This window comes from Apteryx mantelli, chromosome 1 (assembly GCF_036417845.1).
Source record: "Apteryx mantelli isolate bAptMan1 chromosome 1, bAptMan1.hap1, whole genome shotgun sequence".
Classification (NCBI taxonomy): domain Eukaryota; kingdom Metazoa; phylum Chordata; class Aves; order Apterygiformes; family Apterygidae; genus Apteryx; species Apteryx mantelli.
In genome coordinates this window covers 126,776,435-126,800,932 of record NC_089978.1, presented here as the reverse complement: position 1 = coordinate 126,800,932, position 24,498 = coordinate 126,776,435, and the positions used below count along the sequence as shown (strand labels likewise).

At 38.4% G+C, this 24,498-nt stretch overlaps 1 protein-coding gene across 5 annotated transcripts; it reads left to right on the top strand.

The window, feature by feature from the left end:
• TFG (trafficking from ER to golgi regulator) lies at positions 1–23,861 on the top strand. 5 transcript variants are annotated; one of them, XM_067301270.1, is made up of 12 exons: positions 1–129; positions 1,549–1,623; positions 2,156–2,253; positions 2,865–2,969; positions 3,651–3,676; positions 5,345–5,552; positions 9,744–9,827; positions 10,425–10,571; positions 12,077–12,244; positions 15,992–16,132; positions 20,444–20,533; positions 23,019–23,861. In XM_067301270.1, exons 5-12 carry the CDS (start codon positions 3,665–3,667, stop codon positions 23,381–23,383), a joined length of 1,215 nt encoding a protein of 404 aa, XP_067157371.1. In that variant the 5' UTR covers positions 1–129; positions 1,549–1,623; positions 2,156–2,253; positions 2,865–2,969; positions 3,651–3,664; the 3' UTR covers positions 23,384–23,861. The 5 variants fall into 5 exon arrangements, with proteins under 5 accessions (XP_067157371.1, XP_067157392.1, XP_067157377.1 ...); XM_067301291.1 differs by lacking the exons at positions 1,549–1,623; positions 3,651–3,676 and adding an exon at positions 4,067–4,303; XM_067301276.1 differs by lacking the exon at positions 1,549–1,623 and having other exon boundaries at positions 23,022–23,861.
• The last annotated feature ends 637 nt before the right edge of the window (positions 23,862–24,498 follow it).

The window sequence follows — 24,498 nt, the reverse complement described above, 5'->3', positions numbered from 1 at the left end:
GGCTCGCGCAGGCCCGGCAGTTGCAGCCGTTGCTCCAGCCCCTTCGCTGCTCTGCCACGTACGGGCGGCGGCGGCCGTTGCCGGGCTCGGGCGGGCGGCCTCCACCGGTGGGACCGCGGAGAAGCCAGAGTAAGACAGCGGGGCTCCTCGGCACCCTTCCCGCACACCCCCCTCTTTCCCTCCCGCACGATCCCCGGGGGCAGCTGTTGGCGCCTGTGTGAATGGCGGCGGGAGGGGCGGTTGCGGGTTGGGGCGAGCGTCGTCCCCCGCCCCTCCCCCCCAACGGCGGGCCAGGGGCGAGGCGGCCCCTGGAAGAGTGGCTGGGAGACCCCTTGTGGCCCCCCCCCCCCCCCCCCCCGCCCGCGCCTCTTCCCCCGGCAGCGAGTGGCCACGGTTTTTGCTCTTCATTGGATTGGGCCTGCCCTTACTGGAATAAGAAAAAAAAAAAAGCCGCGAAATTAACTCCTCTTCTTGCTGCCCCCACCTCAGCTGTCTTGGGAAAGCTCTCATGGCTCTGTCGAGTGGGGCTTGGGGGGCAGCGGTGCTTGACCCTGTTTCCGTATGGCTCACCCTGTTCCCCCTCATCCGTCCTTTGACAGAGGGAGCAGTGAAGCAGGAATGCCGTTTCTGCCTTTGCTTAGGCAAGGCTGTGTTCCTCTGCTGCAATGGGAAAAGGCTAGTGAAATCAAAAAGGGTTATGACATCATTGCTTTAGGAGTGATCCTGAGTCAGTAATTTAGATAGGACCTTGGTGCATGATGTGAATAGAAACAGGGCTGTGACGGGGAAAACATCTCTACCTCTAAAATGCATGTAGTACATTAGGGAGCATAGAAGGTATTGGTGAGATTCTTACAAAAAATGGTGTGTCTTAAAGAGGAAGACATTGAAGGTTTTCTTTTTTCCTGAGAAAGTAGACACTGATTTATTCTATTAAAAAGCTTATCAGTATACATTCTGGGTGTCTTCCTTGGAAAACTAAGCATTTTCTTCATCAAGCCATACATTCAGCTGTGTCATACTCACAGTGAGGAAAGAAAACCTTAAAAGCTGTATGATTTAATGATTAAAACATTTCACAGTTTTCTGTAATGTTTGCAAGCAGATGCAGTGTTTAGAATCTGTCTCTTTAAAACCTAGGCACTTTCAAGCAGAATGGAGAACAGTTTGACAAAATAAGTGCACTTAGGTGCTTTTTCTGTTACTTTTTCTGGATTCTTTGGTAGACATGAAGTGGATTTCTGTGAATAATGAAGGCAAATAAGATAATATATTTGCAGGCTTCCTTGCACAAAGTATGAATGATGCATTCCATCTGTTGAAAGACAACAGTAACTCAAGCATGTCCACCAAAATCCATCTTGTTAAGAAGTACTGATGAGATTCTGTTTTTACTGTTGTCTGTTTCTGAGTAAATTACACTATAACATTACAGAAGCAAAAACACCGTGCAACTATAATGCTTAAACAACAGAAGATGCAGGCTAACTTAACTCTGTAAATTAAACCACTTTTAGATGATCTGTATCCCTTATTTGTTCATTGCAGTAAATTGTACCTGGAACTGTAGCAAGATCAGGGCGAGAAGGGCACCATCTCCATGTCCTATTTGTTTCATAAAATGTGAGTGAGGAAACAGTAAAGTACTCTCATCTCTTCCTTTTGCCTACTTTGTATGTCAGAGCAGTCTTACCCTTCTCCCTGTCAGGAGTGAGTACAGCCCTTTTTAAAGGTGAATATTACTGCATACCCAGGATGAGGGGAGCAGGTGCCAACCTATGAGAATTAGGGAGGGGCTTTCTTCATTCTTCAGAGCTCTCTTGCTCTCTGCTTCAGTCCTGTATTCCTCATGCCTGTCCATTCCAATTTACTAAGCTGAGTCAAAAGACGGGAGCTGGCCACATTAGGGAATTCCAATTTCATGTGGATGAGAGAAAGCTATACTTTTTCCTCTGGTTAGCAGCAAATCATCTGAAAAAATCTGACCACGGATGTTGAGATAACAGTGTGTGTGCATGTGTCAGAGAGAGACAAGAAGGAAAGATGGGGGGGAGGGAGTGCAAGTGCTGGGTAGAATATGCCTAGCAGGTGGGAGGGAGGAGCAGAGTTTTGTTTGACATTGGGTTGGTCTGTATGCTAAATCATTGTCTTGTAGCTCTGGATGAGAAGCGCGTACATAAAAAACGTGTGGACTGCATAAACGTCAAGCAGATCATCACATCGGCTTTCTAGCAGCAAAAGCTGAATCTTGAGGTGAATTAATGGCAGATCATATTTTTAAGTGACTGTGTATTTCTGACTCTGGTCCATTCTTCCTGCCCAGTTTGGTGTTTCTGTCTGTGAAAAAGTGGCATTACTGCTCCTTTACTGCTGATAGTCTGGCCCTGATGCTGCGTTGAAGACACCAGTTAAAGTCATAAAGACTTCAGCTTTAAACCAGGAAATGTGCTTCTGTGTTTTGATATGGCTAAATCAATCTGAGTTTATTTTCTTTAACTTAAGCTGGGTGATTAAGATGGAGGGCCATACAAATGAATAGTTTAAGACTGTTGGGGGAGATCACTCTCCTGGAAAGGAATGCATTACTGTTAACAACTCCTATACCCAATTACAAAATTCAGAAAAAAAAAATCAAAAGCTCTTTTATTATGAAATTAAAACTCTTGTTCAAGATCTGTTTTAGTTAAACTTTGAACTCCATGATACGCAAGGTGTAAATCTCTGATAGTTACTTTATGGATAAAATAGTGACTTTAAATTTAATATATTTATTAAGATGTTCTAAGGTGAAAGATCAGTATGAGCTATATAACTCTAAAGAATCTGAGAGCAAATAAATATTTTTTTTAATTTTTCTGATGCAGCTTCCTGTTTTCTGCCATTGGTAGTGCATGGCAGCTTCTCCTAACTCTGTCCTGAAGTGAGGTGGAAAATCTGACCAATAATACAGCATCAGTAAGAAAACCAAGGTAATGATAAACATATGTTTGTGGAAGGGAGGTGAAAGAAGACCTGTGGATACTAGTTAATTTTTTTAATGCTTAAAAATATCATTTAAATGCTTACTGCAAATAACTGTGTTTTTTACAAGCAACTTCTACTAAAACAAAGTGCTAATTAGACAGAGTTGATGTGCCTGCAGTCTAGACTACTATGTTGCATAACATGAATAATGCATTAACAATATTATGAACTTCACTATGCTTCATCAGAGTGTCTCAGTGACAACCTGACTGTGTTAATTACAGGTCCCTGTTCTCTGCAATTGAATTGAATTTCTTTGTATTCACCTACTTACTGTTATTGTTGTCTGATAAGGAAAATGAGTTTTGCTCAATAGTTGCTTGTCTCTTTTTTTTTTTTTTTTTTTGGAAGGTCATTGGGTCAAACACATGGATGAAGCATTTGCTTTATATCAAGTTAATTACAAGACAACAGAAATTGAGTTGCAATCTAGAGATAGTATCCTAGTATGTCCTTCTAATACATAATGTCATTGTTAAAACAGTAGAGCTAAATATACAGAGATGCATCAAGGTATGATGTGTTAAAGGCCTTAGCTGAGTAACTAGTTTCTCTGGTAGGAGAGAAGTCATTTTCAATAGAATATTTTAAAAATTGACCAAAGCAAAATTCATTTTTTTTTATAGCGCTCCATGTTATAATGTTCTTAAAGGTAAGGGACAAATATCTGCATATCTCTATTATGATTTTTTTTTTTCTCCAAAAAAGAAAGGACAGCATGCTTGCCTGCATACCTTTTTGGGAATTCCAGTTTTGATATGTAAGGCTTCCTACTTCTAAGCTCTCCAACATTTGTACTTCAGATATTAAGATTCCTGCCTCTTTAATTTCTCTTCATTCCAGTTTCATTGTTTTGACCCTGTCCAAAACAGTGAAGAAAGAGGGGAAAGACTGACAAGCTATCTAGATTTTTTTTTTTCAGTACTTCCCTCAGAAACTTCTCTGTAGTTTCTCTTTTTATTTGTAAGTAATAGACTTTTGTGTTTTTAACATATTACTTGCCTGGCAAAAAGTGGTAATTCTTTAATTGTCATATATGAAGTGTGAAGGATATGACTCTGAAGTATATGTCATGTGGATCTTGGATGGAAGATGACTTTGTTGCCCATCTCTAAGTTGGAGCGATTGTCCATCGGAGAGTGCCCAACTGCCCTGACCTGGTATTTTGCATAACACCTGTGTGGCTCTGAGCCACGAGACACATAATATTGTGTGCCTCAGGCAGCTGAAGATAGTTGTGTTCTGGACACGCAGAAGGGGAAGCAGTGCTGTAATACCAGTGAGTACAGCTGCTGATGTCTATGGTAGCCTCTGGCTGACTGGCTTCCTCTCACAGTCAGATGTAATCCTGATTTGGGAAACTAACTCAAGCAACTTGAGTCACGATACAGACCTTTGGGTAGATTACAGCTTTCGATTAGGACTGTGCTATTAAACTTCTGTGTGCTGTACTGAATTTTTCAATAGGATTAAGAACATTAATCTGGAAACACAAAACTGAAACTGTTGTGTGGTCTAATGAGTAGCTCTTTTAAATATAAAATCTACGTTAAAATCTAAAAAAAACAGGAACAATTTCCTGTCTTTGCTTTCTGGAGAGAAACTTTCAGTGTATTCTGACCATGCATGTAATAAAACCAATGCTCAGTTCTTCCTTTTTTTTTTTTCCCCTTTCGTTTGTATCTAAAATGGTGCCTGTTTCAACTTGCTTCCCTTAATAAAACCACCTTACTGCTTATAATCTTTCAGATTTTTTTTATTCCTTTGTTCTTGCAGTCTTAAAACAAACAAACAGCTGTTTACTGGATATTGCAATTATGGAGGATGTAAAAATGATCTAATTAGGTAATAATGTATAATGTTGTAAGGCTGAGCGTTTGCTGCATTGCACTTTCCTTGAGAGAGATATATACATGCATTTCAACAGCAAATCCTTGGGAATATTACTTCCTGTATAACTTTTCCCATGACAGTTTACAGGTAGATATTTTACCAAAAAACAGGGTGAAGTTCCTAAATGTCACATTTAAAAGCTGTCTGACTTTTTAAAGGTCTTTGGATTTAAATTCAGAGCACTGAGAACAGTCAGAACTGTTTGTTTTGTGTCTAATCTTGCAGAGTTCTGTTTTGCCCATGAGCTTAGTTAATATATTGGCCATTTTATCATTTGAGAATTTAAATATCTCCAAGAAAGCTTCTCTGGAGTGCTTTCTAACAGTAATGCTTTCAAAAGATTGAAAGTTTCAGTACGGTCTTCAAACAGATTTAAATAATTAGCGTTCAGTGTTCTAAAATGTTTTTAATGTTTTGTTGTTAACAGGTGTCTAGAAATCAGGAGCCCATCATGAATGGGCAGCTGGACTTAAGCGGGAAGCTGATCATCAAAGCTCAGCTTGGGGAAGATATTAGGAGGATTCCTATTCATAATGAGGACATCACCTATGATGAGTTAGTGCTAATGATGCAAAGAGTTTTTAGAGGAAAACTTCTGAGCAATGATGAAGTCACAATAAAATATAAAGATGAAGGTAAGGTTTAATTACTAGTGTTGCTCTGAAATGATTTATCTAAGGACAAAACCAACAAAATTATCTCTTAAATTGTCTAAAACAACGTTCACAAAAGGAAACCATTTCCGAGATTCAGTCAATAAATAGAAGCTGTATTTCTTGTGGTTGTGCTGGTAGTGTGCCGTCCAGTATCTCTGAAATACCAGCTATCTCGAAGTTCACTTTTTGTTGTTGCAGAAAGCTGATGCTGTTGCAGGCTTCTTGCTGTCCACTCATTTAACCACTTCTTTCTGTTGTCAGTGATAAAGTGAGATTGGAGGCAAGAGGTGAATTAATATGTATGATTTAATACAAACTCTTAAAAGACTTTGAAAACTTAATTTTTGTAGTAGAAATTCTTGATTACTTTTTCCTCCATTAGTAAAGATGAGAACAAACCTTTGACTTAACCTCAAATATTAAAAATAATTTTTCCCCTGTGTGGTGGTTTGAATCTGTTGGGAATTGGTTAAACATAGTTTGTTTCAAAGAAAGTCTCAATGATTAGTGCTAAACAAATGCAACTTCTAGAAGGAATCTTTAATGGACTGAATAAGAAAGGCCTTGTTTGAGATATGTGGAATGAGAGTTGTGGTATTGAGGCTTTTTTTATTCTTTTAGTGTCAGTGTGGGGCATGGAAAAGCTACTTAATTTGGGGAAGAGGGCTGGAATTTGTAAGTACAAATATGAAATTCAGAGATTGATAAAAATCCAGAGTCTCTTATTCATATCAAAAACTTATACACAGTAAAAGTGCTGCATTACTGAAACATTCAGGCTAATTTTTCTTAACTATGGGAGTAGGAGACTTTAGCTCTGCCTGCGATACCTGGAATGTCAAATAACTTGTTTATACATCTAGGAAAGAAAACTTCACTTTCAATGACCTGGAGAGTTGTTCAGGTTCACAGAGCTTTTAGAGACATTGCTTCTCATCAAAATTGACAGGGAATTAAGGGCTATCTTTTTGGGCCTGGGTGTCTAATAGGAACAGAATTCAGTGGATTTGTGATGGTCGTTACGTTTTTGCTTTTATCACAAAATCAATCTTTTTTTCCCTTTTTAGAATGGGATAGGTAAAAGGAAATTGATGGATGCTTTCTCATTATGTTAAAGGCCCACCCTCTTTTTTTTTTTTTTTTGCCTTCTTACCTGTACCTTATATAGTATAGTTCTCTGTTTTTGTGTATGTCCGTATCTTTGTCCTTTCTTTTGAAGCGGATGATGTGTGATGGAGACTGTAATTGTGGTTTCATCCTTTGATTGTTTTTCATAGCCTAGGGACCTCCTGCTTTTAATACTGGCTTTCTCTGGCTCAGGATGTGACTTTTCCACTGTCACTTGGAGTTTCTTTATATGATATCCAAGATGGTGGTTATTACTAAGAATGTTTAAACCATATTAATATAAGAGGAAGTTGCAAATGATTAAGGGAAAAAATTTAACAGAACTAGGCCTCAGTTTAACATTGTCACATGAGGATCCTAGTAGTCTTGACTTTGCTTCAGCTATGTCAAGGCAGGGTATTGCACTTTCCTTCTTCTGGTGAGGCCCCACTGGGATTTCCATAGTCAGTTTTGCCCCCTTCACCACAGGATAAAAAGGCTTTGAGAAACCGGAGAGGATCCAGCAGGATGCGGCAATGGTGGCGAGGGACTGAGGACAGGCGCCCTACAGGGAGAGGTTGAGGGAGCTGGGCTTGTTCACTATGGTGAAGAGGAGACTGAGGGCAGAGCTAATAGAGGCCTACAGCTAACTGAACTGAAGTGGAGCCAAACTCTTCTCTGTAGTGCCAGACCCTAATGGAGGGGGCAGCAGTTGTAAATTGCAGCTCGAGAGGCTTGGACAGTGTTTTGACTAGGAGGGCAGTGCATCGCTGGAACTGGTTTCCCAGCAGGGTTGTGAAGCCTCCGTTCCTAGACGCTTTCTAGACACAGCTCAGCAAAGCCATGATTGACCTGATGTGGTGTTGGCAGTAGTCCTGCTTTGAGTAGGGCCTAGATGGCCATCAGAGGTTCCTGCCAAGTAACACTTTTGAAATTGTGAAAGTGTAGAACACAGGATCCAAAAAACATCTCTGGAGTCAAAAATATAAAAGAGTTTTCAAATGTTCCTGAGGGAAATATATCATCAGATTACTGGTATCTGTAAGACTTCATTTTTATCTTTTTTAGAAAGCAGCTTCTCTGGAGACTGACAGTGTTGTTGGTTGTTCTTAATGGTGCTACAGTAGGAACACCTTCCAGCACAAAGGTGTTACTTCTTGTCAGAGGGTGATGCAATTAGAATACATAGGTCTCCAAATTCTGAGCTTTTTTCAACTTGCAGCCAGGTGTTTAATGACTATTTATTCATATGAATTCGTTTTTATTTGAAAATTTTGACCATAACTCTTATGCAGTTGGATCTTCATAGGACCAATACCCATGAAATTGCTAAGAATTTCCAGGCAGTAGTCTGTAATTAAAAAAATGTTTGTGTTTGTCCACAGAGCCTCCTTGTAACAGTGTTCTAGGGAGGAAGCATGAATAGGCTGGCCTCTGCTTTGTTCCCAGCTGTGTGTCATTTGTATAACACTGTTGATTCTGGGGGTAAAGCTTACTAGATAGTGTCTCATGTCAGTTCCCAGCCATAAATAAGATGTTCTGGAAGGAGGCGGCCCTGCTATTCATTCTCCTTCCCTCTGCCAATGCACACACTTTCCTTGTTATACAGTCCCACTCTTTACTTTGCACTGGCTAATTTGTGCTCATTTAATCTCTTGATGAGCCTTTTGATTTTTTTTTTTTTTAAACAGCAGAAGATGAATCCTGCCAAAGAGAATAGTCTTTCTTTTTTTTTTATTTGTGATTTTGTTGAGTAAGCAAGATATTGATGTGATTGACTACTGTCTTGAGTTGGGTTAAAATTCTGAAAGGCCTTCTGAAAGGTTAAAATTTCTGAAAGGAACAATTACTGGGAGTTTGGTATCTCTTTTGTATATTAATAGGACTAAAAGGTGTTTGGTGTTTTATGCACAGTCCTTTGTGTCTTAAAGGATCCCAAACAGTTCTTAAATAGTTCCTGTCACTGATGGCCACATGCAGATTCAGTAAGTCACCTCACCTCTGAAATCTGCCACTTGAAAATAAAAGACTTAAGAGTTGAGACTTCACGTCAAGTTCCTTGACTGAGAGAAAAGTTCTATGCTGACTACTTTGACATCTTCATGTCTTCTCATTCCTGTTTGTGTGTTAAGGCTGGTATAATTTTACTGTTAATTTTTCCACAGCTCCTTGATTATTATTATTCCCTTGTTGAAAATCAGTCTTTCAGATCATTGGTCAGAATATAACCTGAGAAAGTGTTCTAGTTGCTTAACTTTTTGCCATCTTTCCTTGTGAGTGTGTGTGTGTGTGTTGCTTTTAAAAATTAAATTGGGGTCAGATTGTGCCAACTTCTGTCTCGATTCTCCTGTCTGTTTTTAAGAACTGTTCATGAACAGTATTGTTTTGGGACCACTCAAAATGGGCGTATAACTGTAAGTGGTAGCATTGTTCTTTCAGGTGTTGGCCCCTGTGAACTATTAGCTGTAATGCTTCATCCTGTATGCAGACAAAAAAATAAATGAAGAGACTATATGGAACTGTTCATTCTTTCAAAGGGCTAATGTCAGAAGGATGTTTTGGAGCCCAGTCATATTTCTGTCCTACCCTCTGTGCATAATTTCCCTGAATTCTCACATTAATAAAACTTACTTCTGTGATGTGCACAAGTCTAACTTGTTGCTTTGTCTTATGCTGTTTGAAAAAGAAAAAAAGTTTAATTTTTCTTGGTAAGTGGTCCTTATTCTGTAAATTTTGTCCTACCCAAGTTATTACAGATAGTTTAAATCACAGTTTATGATTGTAAGCGATTGTACCTTAGGGAAATACGGATATAAGCCTTACTTAATAATGACAGAAAGAAACTGGTTTTCTAACTCTGTTTTCAAAATTTTGGGGTTTTTCATACGTTTAAAAAGTATGGTACCATTTTTCAATAGTGTTAATTGGTAACTTTTTTTTCTAGTAGCTTCAGAATCAAATAGGGAGTGTTTTTTTAGTAATGAAGTAAGCTTTCTGCCCTAGCGTGAAGTTCAGTAGTTATTAGGCTTTGCTTTTAATGTAAATTTTTCACATTCTTTTCAGATGGAGATCTTATAACAATTTTTGATAGCTCAGATCTTTCCTTTGCAATTCAGTGCAGTAGGATACTTAAGCTGACGTTATTTGGTAAGTATAAAAAAAAATTTTTTTTCCCCTTTATTTAAAAATTCTGGCAGTGCACTCCACTGGATGCTGTAAATAGCTTTCAGTTTAGGTCACCTCAGAAGGATGAAATCAGTAAGTTAAAAATACTGGATTAATATATGAAATCTATTTTTCTTCTTGCTGTTTGGTGAGACATCTGAACTTAAAGAAACTAAAACTATCTTCCTTCCTGAAGACTGACCTTACTTATGAATTGCTGTGTTGCTGGCTGTGTATGCTGCTTTCTTTAGTTCACTTTTTAAAGGGACAGATTTTCACCAAAAATGATGTTTGTAGTATTCAGTGTGTATTTGTGGAAATGATTACACAGAGCAGAAGTTTACTGGAAGCCTTTCTCTCCAGTTCTGGTACAGTATATTGTGTTGAACTGAGATTATATTAAATGGGTAGTAAGCTCTAGAATAAACAGTCTGTGTTGACTCAGTGTGCATCATTTTAAATCCTCCACAGAAGAGGAAGATAAAAGTGAGTAAAAACTGGTGGTCCCCCCCCCCCCATCTTAAACTGGATGCCAAAACGTTACTACAATCTTAAATTTATTTAATTGTTCTTTTGCAGTTAATGGACAACCAAGACCCCTAGAATCTAATCAGGTGAAATATCTGCGTCGAGAGCTGATAGAACTTCGCAATAAAGTCAATCGTCTACTGGACTGTTTAGAACCACCAGCGGAACCCGGGCTTTCTGCTAATCTGCCTGAAAGCGGTAGGCAGTCTGGCTCAGAATTGTTCAGTTTGATCTGCAGAGTTATATGCTGTTTAACAAAGTGAAAAATGGAGTCTTGAGTACTAATCATGGTCATTCTTGATCGTTGCTCAATAGTTTGGAACTTATTTTTTAATGGTTTAGTTGTTTGAGAGGCAGAGTTTATGTCCAAACTATTTGGAGTAAAGCACCGTATTAACTTAGAAATAAAACTTCAGAGTTTGATTCCTGTTGCAAAACATCAAAGCGCTGTAACTAACACTTGTGAGTCAGGATGAAGTTTTGACAGGGCTTGAGCTGAATTAATAGCTTGTTGCTGAAGGGGGGAGACCTTGCTCCCAGCTGAGTGCTCCTGCTGCTTACTTGGGCCAGCTCTGGTGCTTGTCTTGTTGCTAAGCAAGTTTGATTCACTAGAATAGCAAAAAGCTAATTCAGCAAAATTATATTCACTTCTTTTGCCAGGTTAGGAAACTGAATCTGCTCATTTTCTGATCAGACCAGCATCAGAGCTGTCTCAGGGTAAGCAGCACAAGGGTGCAGATAGGGGTGGAAAGTATTATAGGGGGAGGGCAAAATGGGGAAGGAAGTCTCATTCTCCTGGTTTTGAGACAGTAAGCTCCTAGCTTATGGCTGTTGTACTGTAGAACTATACCTCTGGATTTGTTCAAGTGTCCTTAATTACAGATTTTAGGGAAGCTGGACACAGAAAATAATGACATATGTAAGTCACGGACTACAGTACTCTTGAGTAAAGCAGCAAACCAATAGCTCCAACTTTTCTTCTAAGAAACACCATCTTTGTGTTTCACACTTAATGCTTTTTTAACAACAAAACCAACCAAAATCCAACCACTGTTGCTACAGTATAAGCAGTTACTAATTCCATGAAATACCATGGATTTAGGTTATTAACCCTTTGGAAGGGGGTTGGGATGGTGATCTTAGACTGGATGCAGAACTAGGCAATTTAAACTGTGTACGTTTGTCATTAAAGTGAGAATGAAGCACTGTTACTAGGTTTCTGAGCGATGCGATGTTATTTGTATTAAGAACAAGGAGATGAACTTTACCTGTCAGACAGGATGGGATGGGGGGGATAAAACAAAACAAAACAAAAACTACAGTTGACAAAACAGTAACAAACTGGAAGTTATCCTGTAAGCATTCTTAATTTTGAATTCTCTGTAGACAATCCATACCAAAACAATTTGGCAAAGCAAGAGCCTTGTACCTTTGAACTTGAGACAAAGGGAGAGAATTAATACTCCATAGTGTCAGTTTATCTTTAAGTAACTATGTGCAATAAAACTGAAACTTTGTGATTGATTATGGAGGTTATATTTGGAGGTATAATATTTGCTATTATCCTAATGTGTGTGTTTGCAACAGTTAAAATACAGAGTTTAAAAAAACTGCACGCAAGTTTAAAGTTGCTGTAATACAGTATATACTTACAGTGGGTTTTCTGTTCTCAAGAATTAATAACGGGACATTTTGTTTTCTAGATGCTGTAGATGGTAGGGAAGAAAAGCCTGCAGCTGCTGATTCTACTGTCAAGCCATCTACTCAAGTTATAGCAGCAAGCATGTCTGCATTTGATCCACTAAAAAATCAGGATGAAATCAGCAAGAATGTCATGTCAGCATTTGGCTTGACAGATGATCAAGTGTCAGGTAAGAACACATCTTATGAAAAGGAATGTGAAACTTGTTTGTAATTGATGACTCAAGCATTTAAAAATCTTGACTTGTACAAAGAATTTGTATTTTGGATGTATTAAGCCATGTTTCATATTCACTGTTCCTTTACAGAATTCTAAAGCTTGATATATTGAAGTGTTATAAATGGATTTTCTAACTTCCATATAGAAAACGTCGAAATACAGCTGTTGGTTTTAGCTGTGCTTGGAGTAGAAAATGGCTTAGTGTTCTTTTTGATTCAAATTACTTTAGAAAACTATTACTAGAACAGTAGATGTCAAATAACATCTGTTATGGTGGTGGCATCTTCCGAGATATCAGTGTATTAATAGACTAGTATTACCACTGACTACCCTTGAATGTGAGGTGGTTCAGTCATGTTAGGTGTCATTGCAATGAACTCAAATGTTACCTGGAATAACAGAGTATCTTCCAACTCTGAAGTATTTTTAAATGTTAGACTTGATACCTTGCTTGTTTTGCAATATTTTTTCTGTGCTTGTAAACTTTGTAGCCTCTATGATAGCAAGCTTTGCAAATCGCTTACATTGTGTAGTTTAAAAAAGGGAGGGGGTGGGAGAGAGAGACAAACTAACAGCAACTGGAGATTGATCCCATGGCTATGTCTACACAAACAACAAAAAAAGAAACTAAATGCTACTAATGGCCTGGTACCCACATGATACATGTTTTGCATGGGGAGGGTTACTTTGGGCTAGCTCTCATCTCGTCCTGGTGACAGAGTAGCCCATTAGCAGTTGCAGCATGTTAAATGGGCTTCTGAAACGTGTCCTCCTGAGACTGTTCCCCTATGTAAATTGAAGCATAGTAAGTGAGGGTGCCGGGCGGCCTTGCTTCATAATTGCAGCCTTGACCTGAAATAAACTCTGGTGTAGTGCGTGTTGGAGCAACCCCCGTCTGCTCAGAGTTCTGATCACTTGATTGGAAAGTGAGGGAGGAGAGAGTGTAAGCACTGAGCTTTCGATTTGGAACTTCTGTGCGTGGGTTTGGGTTTTTTTTTTCTATTTCTTTTTGTGATAAAATTGGAACTTTACAAATCAGCTTAGCGTTTTTGCTTTTGCACTTGTATTCAGAATAATCACATGAAACACTATGAATAGGAACTGCCCTGTCCTTTACATGTTTTCAGTTCAGGGAAGGGGATAAAAGTAAAATGTGAGTTTCCATCCTTCTGAAGAAATTGCCAAAATGACAGAGATTTCACTTTTATTTATTTTTTTGGAGATGTAAATACCTGGTTTTAGTATTTGTGCAAGAGATTTTTCCTAATTTTTTTTTCAAAGAAAGAAGAATGTTAAATACATTGGTCACATTCACTTAGGGCTAACAAAGAATTACTCTTAAAAATGATACTATACGTTGTCTTTTTTTTTTTTTTTTTAATGGATTATTAGGTGACAACAGCTATTTAAGTAACTAGGGTTAACAGAAATGCTGTGTTCCCTTGGAAGCACAATAGAATAGCTTAATTGGCATCTGCCAGTGATGGGAAACAGCATCCACTGCTCTGCCTTAAGTCCTGATCTTGCTGTTCAACTTGTGTCCTTGGCTTCTTTCTGCTGTTTGGGTCAGTTGGAATGTTTTGGGTGAGCATCTGTTTTCTCTGCCTCATTTTGAAATCCAGTAGTGTCATCCTTTTTACTGTTAACAGAGGAAGGGATAACTTACTTGCCTGGATTGCTTTTGTTCTTGAAGAACTGCATGACTGTTGGCTCTACCTTGTAGTAACCTTTTTAAAACTGAATACCTAGTAAATTTAATGCAATCAACTTAAGACAGGATAACTACATCTGAAATTACTTTTATAATTTCAATAGGGAATGTGATGCAGAATATACAGAAGTGATTTTGCACAGAATGTGCTTGGGTCTGACAAGGTTTATTATACTAGAGCATTGATACTTGAAAGTAAAACTGCAGTTAGTTTAGAGCATGTTCTGTGTATATTCAAACTAGACCAAATTTCATATGGTCTATGTAGTGATGATACAAATGGACAAACAAATGGCAACTGGAGCTTGCTTCTACCATATGTCTATATTAGCAAAAGTGTGGAGTGGTGGGAATAGATCTGCTCTGTGTGATAGCAGCTGTGCAGGAGCCAAAGCTGTAACTGCAAACTGACCAGCCATCTTCGGATCAGGTACTGTGCAGTGGATGAGACCTATTGAGTGATCTCTTCCTGCGCAGTCAATTGGGGTGTTGCCACAGCATGGTTAGTTCACAAACTAGAAAAAGTTGGTGCTTGAAAACTTAAAACAGACTTCTTTTGAATAGTGAAGAGGTACAGTAGATTATGAAGTAGGACTGGCTGAACATTGGAGCTAATTTTTTTTGAAGGAATGGTTTTTGTCTTCTGGTACAAAGCCTCAGTGTCAGTTAATGCTTTGATCATAGCATCAGTGATACTTTAAGATCTGTGTCTCCATAATTCTTCTGATAGAGCAAACTAATTTTGCTGTAAGGACTTCTGGGTTTTGTTGCACGTTGTTCTAGTAGCCTAACACTACATTTGACTCTCTACATAGAATAAATATATTTATACAGATCCTCAAATCTTTTTATGACCTTTCTTTGTAACGTGTTTCCACAAACTGTTATTTGCATCTATATTAAAAAAATACTGTGGTGTTACACTTCAACATGCTTTGAATGCGCAAAGAACTTTACAAAGGGCCATTTAAATGGGATATGAGAAATCCCATTTTAAAAGCTGTAAAGCTGCAGTGTTGTGCAGATACAGACAAAAACAGGCAGCTTTGATGCATTTTTCCCCTACTGAGGAGAGGAGGAAGATGCAGTTAAATGCTTGTATTGTTGGATGCATATGGTAGAAGTTGTATCTTGCAAATGTGACTTTCTTAAAATTGAATTTGCAGAAATGTTAATACATGTGTTGAACATGTAGTTTAGTGTCTTTGAAATCATAGGTAGTACTTGCATACCTAAGAGCTGGAAAGAGCTGGGTTTAAGCTTCCTTGTTTCTAATATAATGTTCTTTATTTAATCGTAGTGTAGTGTACCTATTCACATAGGTATTTCAGAACTTTTCATCACCTTCCTCTGTGTGTTAATCAGTAGCTGGAATATTTTTAGAATTCTCAAAGCAATTGCTTTTAGACAGAAGCCTACCATATCCTGACTGGAAGTGCAAATGTAAAACATTCTTTGGAAGTTTTCTGTTTGTTCATGTGCTGTGTGAGTACTAGTAAAACACTAATTGCCTGGGCCCATGCAGGCCACCATAAAACATTGCTGCATTACAATGATTGCACGCAGCCTGGCACCTTTGCTCTAGGTGAGAAAGAACAGATATGTAGGTGCATACTCTGCCCAGATGTGGGAAGTCTTCTTCAGTGCATGTCTGCAAAGTTAGAACATGAAGCTGCAGAAAGACCATGTTGTTACTGAGGGTCTTATCCCCAAAACGGATCATCCCGCTGAAGATTGAGATCTGAGTGACTTTGACCAGGCATGAGTCAGAAATTGCCACAGAAATTATTTCCAAAGGCGTGCCAGTGTAGGTTTGCAAATATATACTTAGTTTTATTTTGGGCCTGACATTCTCGGATGTAAAGCTGTGGAAAAATGGAAAAATATCTTATGTTAAAAACTTTGTAAGGAAATGATCTTGCATGAAACTTTTTATTCACATTCCCCATTCATTTAATTTAATATATTTTGTTCTTGCTCCTTTAGGACCACCCAGTGCCCCTGCAGAAGAGCGATCGGGAACACCAGATAGCATCGCTTCCTCTTCTTCTGCAGCCCATCCACCCGGTGTTCAGCCGCAGCAGCCACCGTACACTGGAACACAGCCACAGACTGGTCAGGTGGAAGGTGAGCAGCATACTTTTCCACTATTTAAGACAGGAATGATGCTGGCTCAGTCTGAATTTATGTTAGTTAAGATTTCTAATGGACCCAAAGTCGATTCCAAAACTACAAATGCTGCAAAAGGCAATTTTTTCACATGCTGTTCAATATATAAACAGCAGGTGGAGTGGTAGCTTTATGGAAAGGGTCACATATCCTGAAAAGGAGTTTCATTGTAGTATTTTCTGTTTGCCTCTATGTTCATTTTACTAAAAAAGGAGCTTGTATAATACAATTCATCTTAAAGCTGTTTGAAAATCTTAGTTTGTAGCATATACCCTGCATGTTGTGTCAAGTGATAATTAAGTAAAAGCAACTGCTTAAATAACAGTCTTATCAGTAATGCTGGCTTGTCAGTATAAATTAAGAATGTTGTTTACTAACTGCTTCTATCTAGCAAAACCGAGACATTATTATAAGTTTACTATTTACTATTATATTATTACTATTTATTATGTATTGTTCTGTGCTAGCCAGCTTAAACCTTGTAACTGGGTGGTAGCGTAACCATCATGTATGCATCACAGTTTTCCTAATAATTTGGAGTGCCTTAATAAGCTCTTCCTTTAAAGTTTAAGGTATTGACTCTGATATTCAGATTTCTTGGTATTGTGCCCTTTCACATGTGATTTGACTTCTAAAAATAAACTTCTTCAGAGGTTTGTAACATTTTGGCATCACTTTCTATTGCTGTTTGTGAAAGCACTGACATGCACAGCTCTGGATGAAACTCCATCTGTGGAATGACTTGCTTTTGTATTTTTACCTCCATATAAAGTACAATATAAAGTTGCTCCTGTATTGTAATGTAAAAACAAGTTACCACCCTCTGCTGCTTCCTATACTGATATAATGCTGAGATAAATGTAAGAAATATTAATGATAGTGATAAGAGTATTCACAGTCACTTGAAATATCTTGGAAAGGTATGAAGGCCTGAAGGGCATCAGTAGCATTTTCACTGAGCAATGCATTTGACCAACTTGCTGTTAGGCATATATTTAAGCAAGCATGAATGCTGCTGGTAGAAGTGGAGCATATAAAAATACTTGTTTTGCAGCTTTTAGCTTTTTTTTCTGAAAATTAATTTTTGATATAAGGCTTAATTTCCTAAGAATTTTTGATGTGATATAAATGAGATATAAAGAAGAGTCTTCTATGTAGCTTAAAGCTGTAATAAGTTTGGTATCTGACTATATGTAGTAGTACTGGAAAAGAGTGCTTCAGGTCTTCTGTCAGCAGCCAGAAAACTTTAACACTCAAAATATTTTCACCCAGCTATTGAACTTGTCTTTTTGCTAGTTTACCTTTTTACTCTTTTAATTACATAAAATAAGGCATGAGATTGTAAGTGTTGATGTTAAACTAGAACTGAAACAACAAAAGTGAAACACTTAAAAACACTAGCAACAGCAGGTTGGAATTCAGAATCACTGCTAGCACCCGGGAAGGAAAAAAGTACCTGCTGGTGAGAAAGAAAACAGTTGAACTGCAGCACGATTTCTATGCACGAACAGAAAGGACTTATTTCAGCCAAACTTGCCTTACATAGGAAAGAGAAGTTGCCTAAGCTAATGTATTGGAGTAGATTTAATGAGTCTTCTAAATTTGGGTGAAAGCAAGTACAGTGCCTTTTTTACATTGAATATCTTTGCCTACATCCTTTTTTTTCCCCCCTGTGTATAAAAGTACAGTAGTGCTGGTTATAAATGTTTTGGTCCATAGTTTATGCAGTTTTTGTTTCCACTGAAGTACTCTGGATTATATTTGCTTGACTGGAGAAAATAAGATGGTTCAGTTACTGGGTAGAGATTAGAAGTCATTACTGCACTTCGTTCATCAGAAATACTAGTGGGAACCCTTATGTTGTCCACTGTACACACATGATAAATAGCAGCCAGTGCAGGGCCCTGACCCAACCAAAACTTTAATCATCTTTTAATGGTTAAGTGTTCAACAGGATCAGCTCATGTAAATGCCAGTATTGGTGCAGAGCATGTTTTTTGTTTTTGTTTTTCTTTTTGGAGAACAGTTTCAAATTATTAGTTCATTTCTTAAAGGGAAAAAAAACCACCCTGCCATCCTCAAGTCTTTTAGTTTAATCAGATTTGGTGCTAATCAGACTTCAATATTACATGTAGAGGATATAATTAAAATGCCAATGTCAATCATTCTGGTGTATCAGTGTTTCTTTTTTTAAATGGAATTCTTTGCCAAGAAATGATGTTAGTTCTCAATCAAATTTGGGAATACCAAGTCATTTGATGTCTGTGGGCAGATATTAATGAATTATTTGCCTTCCCGGTTAAAAGTTTTAACCATTCACTAGCTTCATTTAAATCAGTATAACAAACAAAGCAGTTTCAGTATAGCACCATCTTTTCTGGCATGCATGTGCTCTTTTATGACTAAATCCACTAGCTGAATGCACACCAGAACCAAATATGTACAGATGTGGGCACTTTTTTTTTAGTCTTATGCTAAAGTATATGTAGAGTTCGTCTGCTCAGGCAGTTCATAACCTTCCCCGGCAAAGAATGTTGTGCCAATATGCGTATTTGCCCATTTGTCTTTTTTCTGTAGCAAGCTAAAAATTTTCTCTGCTAGAACGCACAGGAACTGTGGTAAGTGCTGCCAGATCCTTGCCTGAAATACGTACTGCTAAATACGAAACGAGACACTGGTGCTGTAGGTTATCTTGTTTTCAAACTAAAAATCTAGTGAGAGGAAAAGCTCTTTGTTCATGGTCCAATAGGATCTCTGAGTACATTCATTGCTGTAAATTACAAATGTTTTCTTGAATGGCACTGGAATACCTCTCTAATCTTAGGTAAGTCTTCTCGTCAATCCTGGTTAAGACAGCAATGCCTTCTCAGAAAGCTCTGAAAAACACGGTGCCAGGAATGTTGTTTCCTTCATACCCCTTTACCTAGTCTGTCCAGCAGGTGCCAGTGTGGTATCTATGTTAGCCTAAAGGTAATTATCCTGAGACAGGCAGCCTCCTGGTGGTTCTCCCAGAACTTCCTTACACAACTGAGTTTAAAAAAAAAAACCATATATATATCATTTCTCCATTTCTAATTTTCAATTATCAAGCTAACAGGATTAAATTTTCTCCAACCCTTGTGCTCAGCACTCTTTTCATGTCACAATAATTGTATGCCATATAAAATTTTGAAGACTGGATTGTACAGCAAAACATTCTGTACATCTTAGTTTGAATGCAAAGTACTGTTGCTTTCAGCTATAAATAAAGCAGAGAAAAAAGGAAATAAGGAGCTCCCTTAAAACAGCACACACAGGGATATTAGTGAATTTAGAGCAAAGCTGAGTTGCTTCTGACTATCTTGACCACTGGGTGCAATTCAGAAGATACAGGAACTTTGCAGTTACACAGTCTGCTGATCTCTGCATAAGGAATAATGGTACAGTAACACTTTACTATTAAAGTTTCCATGTCTGTTCCAGCGCAGCTAAGCTTTAGTTTGGCAGGTAATTTTGTTCTTTGACTATGCATGTTAATAAATGAAAAACAGCAGAAGCATAAAGCCTAAACAGGGCATGAGTTAAGTCTAAACATTTACTCTGCCTCTTCTTGCCAAGAAATTGGAAATAATGAATTTAGGAAAAATTAGCATCGAATTGGAACATGCAACCTTAAGAATGTATGGTTTTATTTTTACTTCAGGGTGTATATACCTGGGTCTCTTAAGAAAACTTGGCTTACAGCAAATCAGATATTAAGAGATGACTTGTCTGGAAAATGTGGTCAGAATAAATCATATACCACTCTGCTTACAGTACTTTGCAGAAATAGTCTTAAAAATCTGATATAAACAGACACTCCAAGGATATGTTTACCTTTCAAAGTACTTTAATTTACTTTATATGTTCTGGAGCAGTTGTTCAGTCATTTAAAGATGTCTGCTCTGTTACACACCAGAGTAGTGCTAATGAAGGTGTTTAGCTTATGGCCTCCTCTGAAAACATGAAATAATAGGCATCGCTTACTGAATGAGAACTATTTATTTTACTGGAGTTGAACATCACTTATGCTTCAGAATGGCATGGTTAAGAAACTAAAAATGGTAGTTAACACTTCAGCTGATAATTAAGAGCAGCTTGAAAGGGTGTTCAGATTATATATTTTTTAACATGTTGTGGGAAGGATTGCTTCTGTGACCTAAACTGTCTGTTAGGATGTTATCTATCATCTTAGTGGTTATACTCCAGCTCAGGTTTTGGGCTTCAACTGAACAAGTTTTTAATCCATAGGCCAGATGTATCAACAGTATCAACAGCCTGGTTATCCTGCACAGCAGCCACAGGCTCAGCCTCAGCAACAGTATGGTATGCAGTACTCAGGTAAGAGCTGGCGGCTTGCTCACATCGTGATTTAGCTGTAGACTGATTCCTTGAATGCCTGACCCTGTTACTTTTTGTTCCTGAGCACGAGGGCAGCTGAATGTCTGTGATTCTGATAGAAATTGAGGCAATTCAAAAATTACCAGTTAAAGCACACTGTATAGCTATGTTTTAATACAGAGCTGGAGTTCTGATACTGCAATTCTACTTGATTGTGACCATAGCAGACTTCATTACTGATCAGCAGAATGCAATAAAGGTAGGCAAAACAGATCACCTGAAATAAGATAAGTCTTCAGGATTAACTTCTGTCATCTCAGGACTCTAGAAAATGATTTAATCATCCATCCCAATTTAACTTTCTTAAATATTGGATACATAAAGAGGGCCCCTATTTCTTGTATCCACAGTAATTGCCACACACAAAATTTGATGGTGTGAACACTGACTAGAGCTGTCATTTAATAAATCCTTAGTATTTATAAATACTGTCATTTCAGAGAAACTTTCAATTATTAGTTTTTCTAAGTAAGTTGTAGATATTACTGGTAACTTCAAGTAAAGGTGCTACTGGACTTTGTTAGCAGACTTTAGCACACTTCTGTTAATTCTGATTTATATGTGGTCAAATATGATGAGTTAGCTTTTGCTTATACCCCAAATAAAGACCAGAAAGTTTTGAAGTAAAAAGTAAGTTTACTTTAGAAGAAGCTGGAATCTAATAATGGATAGTATATGCTAGTATTCATAATCCAGCTCAGTACAGGGATGAATATAGCAGATTTCATAACAAAGCTCTCATTGCTTAATACTTCTTTTAATAAAATGGTACGAAGCATTTTTTTATTTCTTGGTTTAAGCAAGATTGTTTAAAACGACCAAAAAAAACCCCCTTACTACGAAGTGACTCGGAATATAGCCTGTGTGGATTTCCCCCTCCCATATGTAAAAGTACATTGATTTCGGTGTAGAGGAGAATGCTTGCAGAACTTATGAACAAATTTGTTTATTTATCTTGGCTAAGAACCCTAGAAAACTTGGAAGTGAAGGCTTGTGCCTCAGCCTTCCTTTTGTGTGCTCCATGGAGAGCCTGTTCTTGATTTAGGTCTTTAAAGTATTTCTGGGGTATTTTGTTCTCTGCAGGTTTCTCACCCCCACATTTGTAAGTTGAAGACATTGACAGACTTTCTGAAGTCTACTTTCTGCAGAAATAACAGGACTGTTGGAAGTAGGAGAGTCTGTCTGACTTTCTTTAGACTTAAAAACTGAGTGGAAAAAAAATGGGAGTTTTCCATCTGCTTTCTAGTCATATCCTTTTTGTGAAATTTGTTGCAATGCAAATTCTGTCTTCTAATACTTAGTAGCATCTTAAAGCAAGAATGAAACATCACCAAATCTTGTCTGAGATCCTCTGTTTCTCACAACTTATTTCATGATTAACTTAGGTATCAGAAACAGTTGTCTTTTTGAGGGCTTTTTGACAATATCCATTGAAAATCTTGACTCATAGGTCCATTTTTTCTTTTTGTCTCTGTATTTGCCTCCTTTCAAACACATGTCCCAAAGAGCAGAATCAATTCCCCTTTTGTCTGGCAGATCCATTAGGCAAGAATGTGCTTATTTACTCATGGTAGTAAAAACGGACCCTTCAAAGGTTGGTCTCACAAGTAAATTTTGATTCCCAGTTTCAAGGTGAGTTCAAAATTTACTCCTGTGCATTCTTCAATCCTTACTCTTTCTGTTCAGGGCTGTGCACTTTTATTAATTTTTGTGTGTCTGGTGTTTAATGCTGACAGGATTCCAGTCAATGGAGAGGTTTCATTGCAAGTAGCTGCAGGTGTGTTTCATGATGGATAAAAGTAGCTATTTCTTCATAAAAGGACTTTTTGTTATTTTAAAGTCTTCAGTAAGAGAAATTCCTTTTGGAAGCTGGTTTTATACAGACAAATGGAAGTGATACACTAAAGTATTCTGTTCTGCACAACTTTTTTCATACTGTATTCTACCTTTAAGGAACTCAGAACATCTGTGATCTAACGAAAAAACATTGATTTATGAGTATTAAGCCATGACAATGTTTTCACGACAGTTTGCTTTTAATTTTGAATTTTTATTTGAAAAGATAAGGTCAAAATCTATCCTGAATTAGTTTCCCTTGCCAATGAAGACTGTATTTTTAATATGACATGATGGCGAAGATACTATCTGTCCTTTTTCGTATTTCGCGTAAGTCACAGGAAAACTAATGTACACTAAATTGCTCCTACCGTTGTTGTTTTGCCATTTTAGTGCACCACAACCAGGCAGTGTGCTTATGTGAAAGGCAGGAATACTGCAATTCATTACTGTTTGCCTTTTCTGTGCTTACTGCATTATTTTGTGGTGTTACTGTAGTCATTAAAAAAAAAACCCAACAAACTGCTCTGCAAGCCACCTTGGCTCTTTGCTGTCATCACTTACCTAATGTTGCTCTCTACCTCTCCAGCAGGTTACAGTCAGCAGCCCCCCTCCCAGCAAGCGCAGCAGTTCCCGGCCTACAGCCAGCCGGCGGCCCAGGCTCCGGCTGCGGCCTTCCCGGGGCAGCCGGCGCAGCTGCCGGCGCAGCCGCCCCAGCAGTACGCGGCGGGCAGCTACCCGCCGCAGCCCTACACCACGCAGGCCTCCCAGCCGGCCCCCTACAGCGGCCCCCCCGGCTCCCAGGCAGCGCCGGGCACCTACCAGCCGCGGCCCGGCTTCACCCCCCCACCGGGAAGCACCATGACCCCCCCGCCCAGCGGGCCCAACCCCTATGCCCGCAACCGGCCTCCTTTCGGCCAGGGCTACACCCAGCCGGGCCCCGGCTACCGATAAGGACCTGGTGCTGCTGAACGCAAGCGGCTCTCGCCTACTATTTCATCCCAACTGACTCCAGTATTTTTAATTGAGGTTCCAAAACCATAATGAGGCAAAATGTCCTTTATAACTATAGCTGGTAATTAAATTCTGCTGGGGGGGGGAATGACCAAATGAATCTCTCTCTGCTTTAAATTGTATCCGCTTCCTAATTTAATTTGGGGTTGGGTTTGGGGGTTTTTTGTTGTTTTTTTTTCTCCTCTTTTTTTTGTTTTGGGAAACACTACCTAAATGTCTGTAAAGTGATTGATTGACATTCTAGCTTGCCTTGTTTGAAGGATATTAAAATCCTAGTTGGAAATTTAGCCCACTTACCAGGCTTGTTTTTACTAATAATATGATGTACTAAATTAGATTCATTCTGGAGTTGAAAGTAGATATGATGTATTATAAATTGTAATGCTCACATGGAAAGCTAATAAAAATCCTGAATATATTATTTGCCTGGTTTTGATTTCAAAATTTAGGTAATACAGAACAAGAAAGCTATGTTAAGGAGACAAGTGTGCATGGTAGGTGTACAGATACCAGGGTTCTAAGAAAAGTGGCAGACTTCTAGGTCTAGGTCTCATCACCTGCTTTGTCCAGGTAAGTGGAGAAATTTTGTGAATGCGGCCTACTTTTGAACAAATCGTGCAGTAGGCAGTCTTGCACTGTCAGCTGTCATTAATTGCCAAGCAACTCTGTTACCGAAGAGTAAGAACTAATGCATAAAATTGTAGGTTCCTTAACCATTTCATTTTAACAAGGGAGGGAGAAGAATTGGGTTTTGACCCAAAAGATTGAGCCAAATAAATAACTATGCTAGAGAAAAAGAACTCTTAAAAAGGAACAACTTACCACAGCTTCTTTGCCACCCAGAAAGACTTGGGAGTGCAATTTTGAGCCAAGAAAAAACAGATCAAGAGCTGTAACAAATTCAATAGGCCATATAACAGGAAAGGGCAAAACATTCTCTGAGTTAATATTTTCCATCTTCTGGATTCTAGGAACATATAAAACTAAGAGTAGGGAATAAAAAAAAAATGAACTAAGTGGGGCAAGCTTCTTGAACTGTCATAAATTAAGAAATA

Excerpts from the sequence above, each read along its gene's own strand:
- TFG (XM_067301263.1), top strand. Across the intron at positions 10,572-12,076 it reads TGCTAATCTGCCTGAAAGCG|ATGCTGTAGATGGTAGGGAA; the intron begins GTAGGCAGTCTG and ends TTTGTTTTCTAG. Across the intron at positions 20,534-23,018 it reads GTATGGTATGCAGTACTCAG|CAGGTTACAGTCAGCAGCCC; the intron begins GTAAGAGCTGGC and ends CTACCTCTCCAG.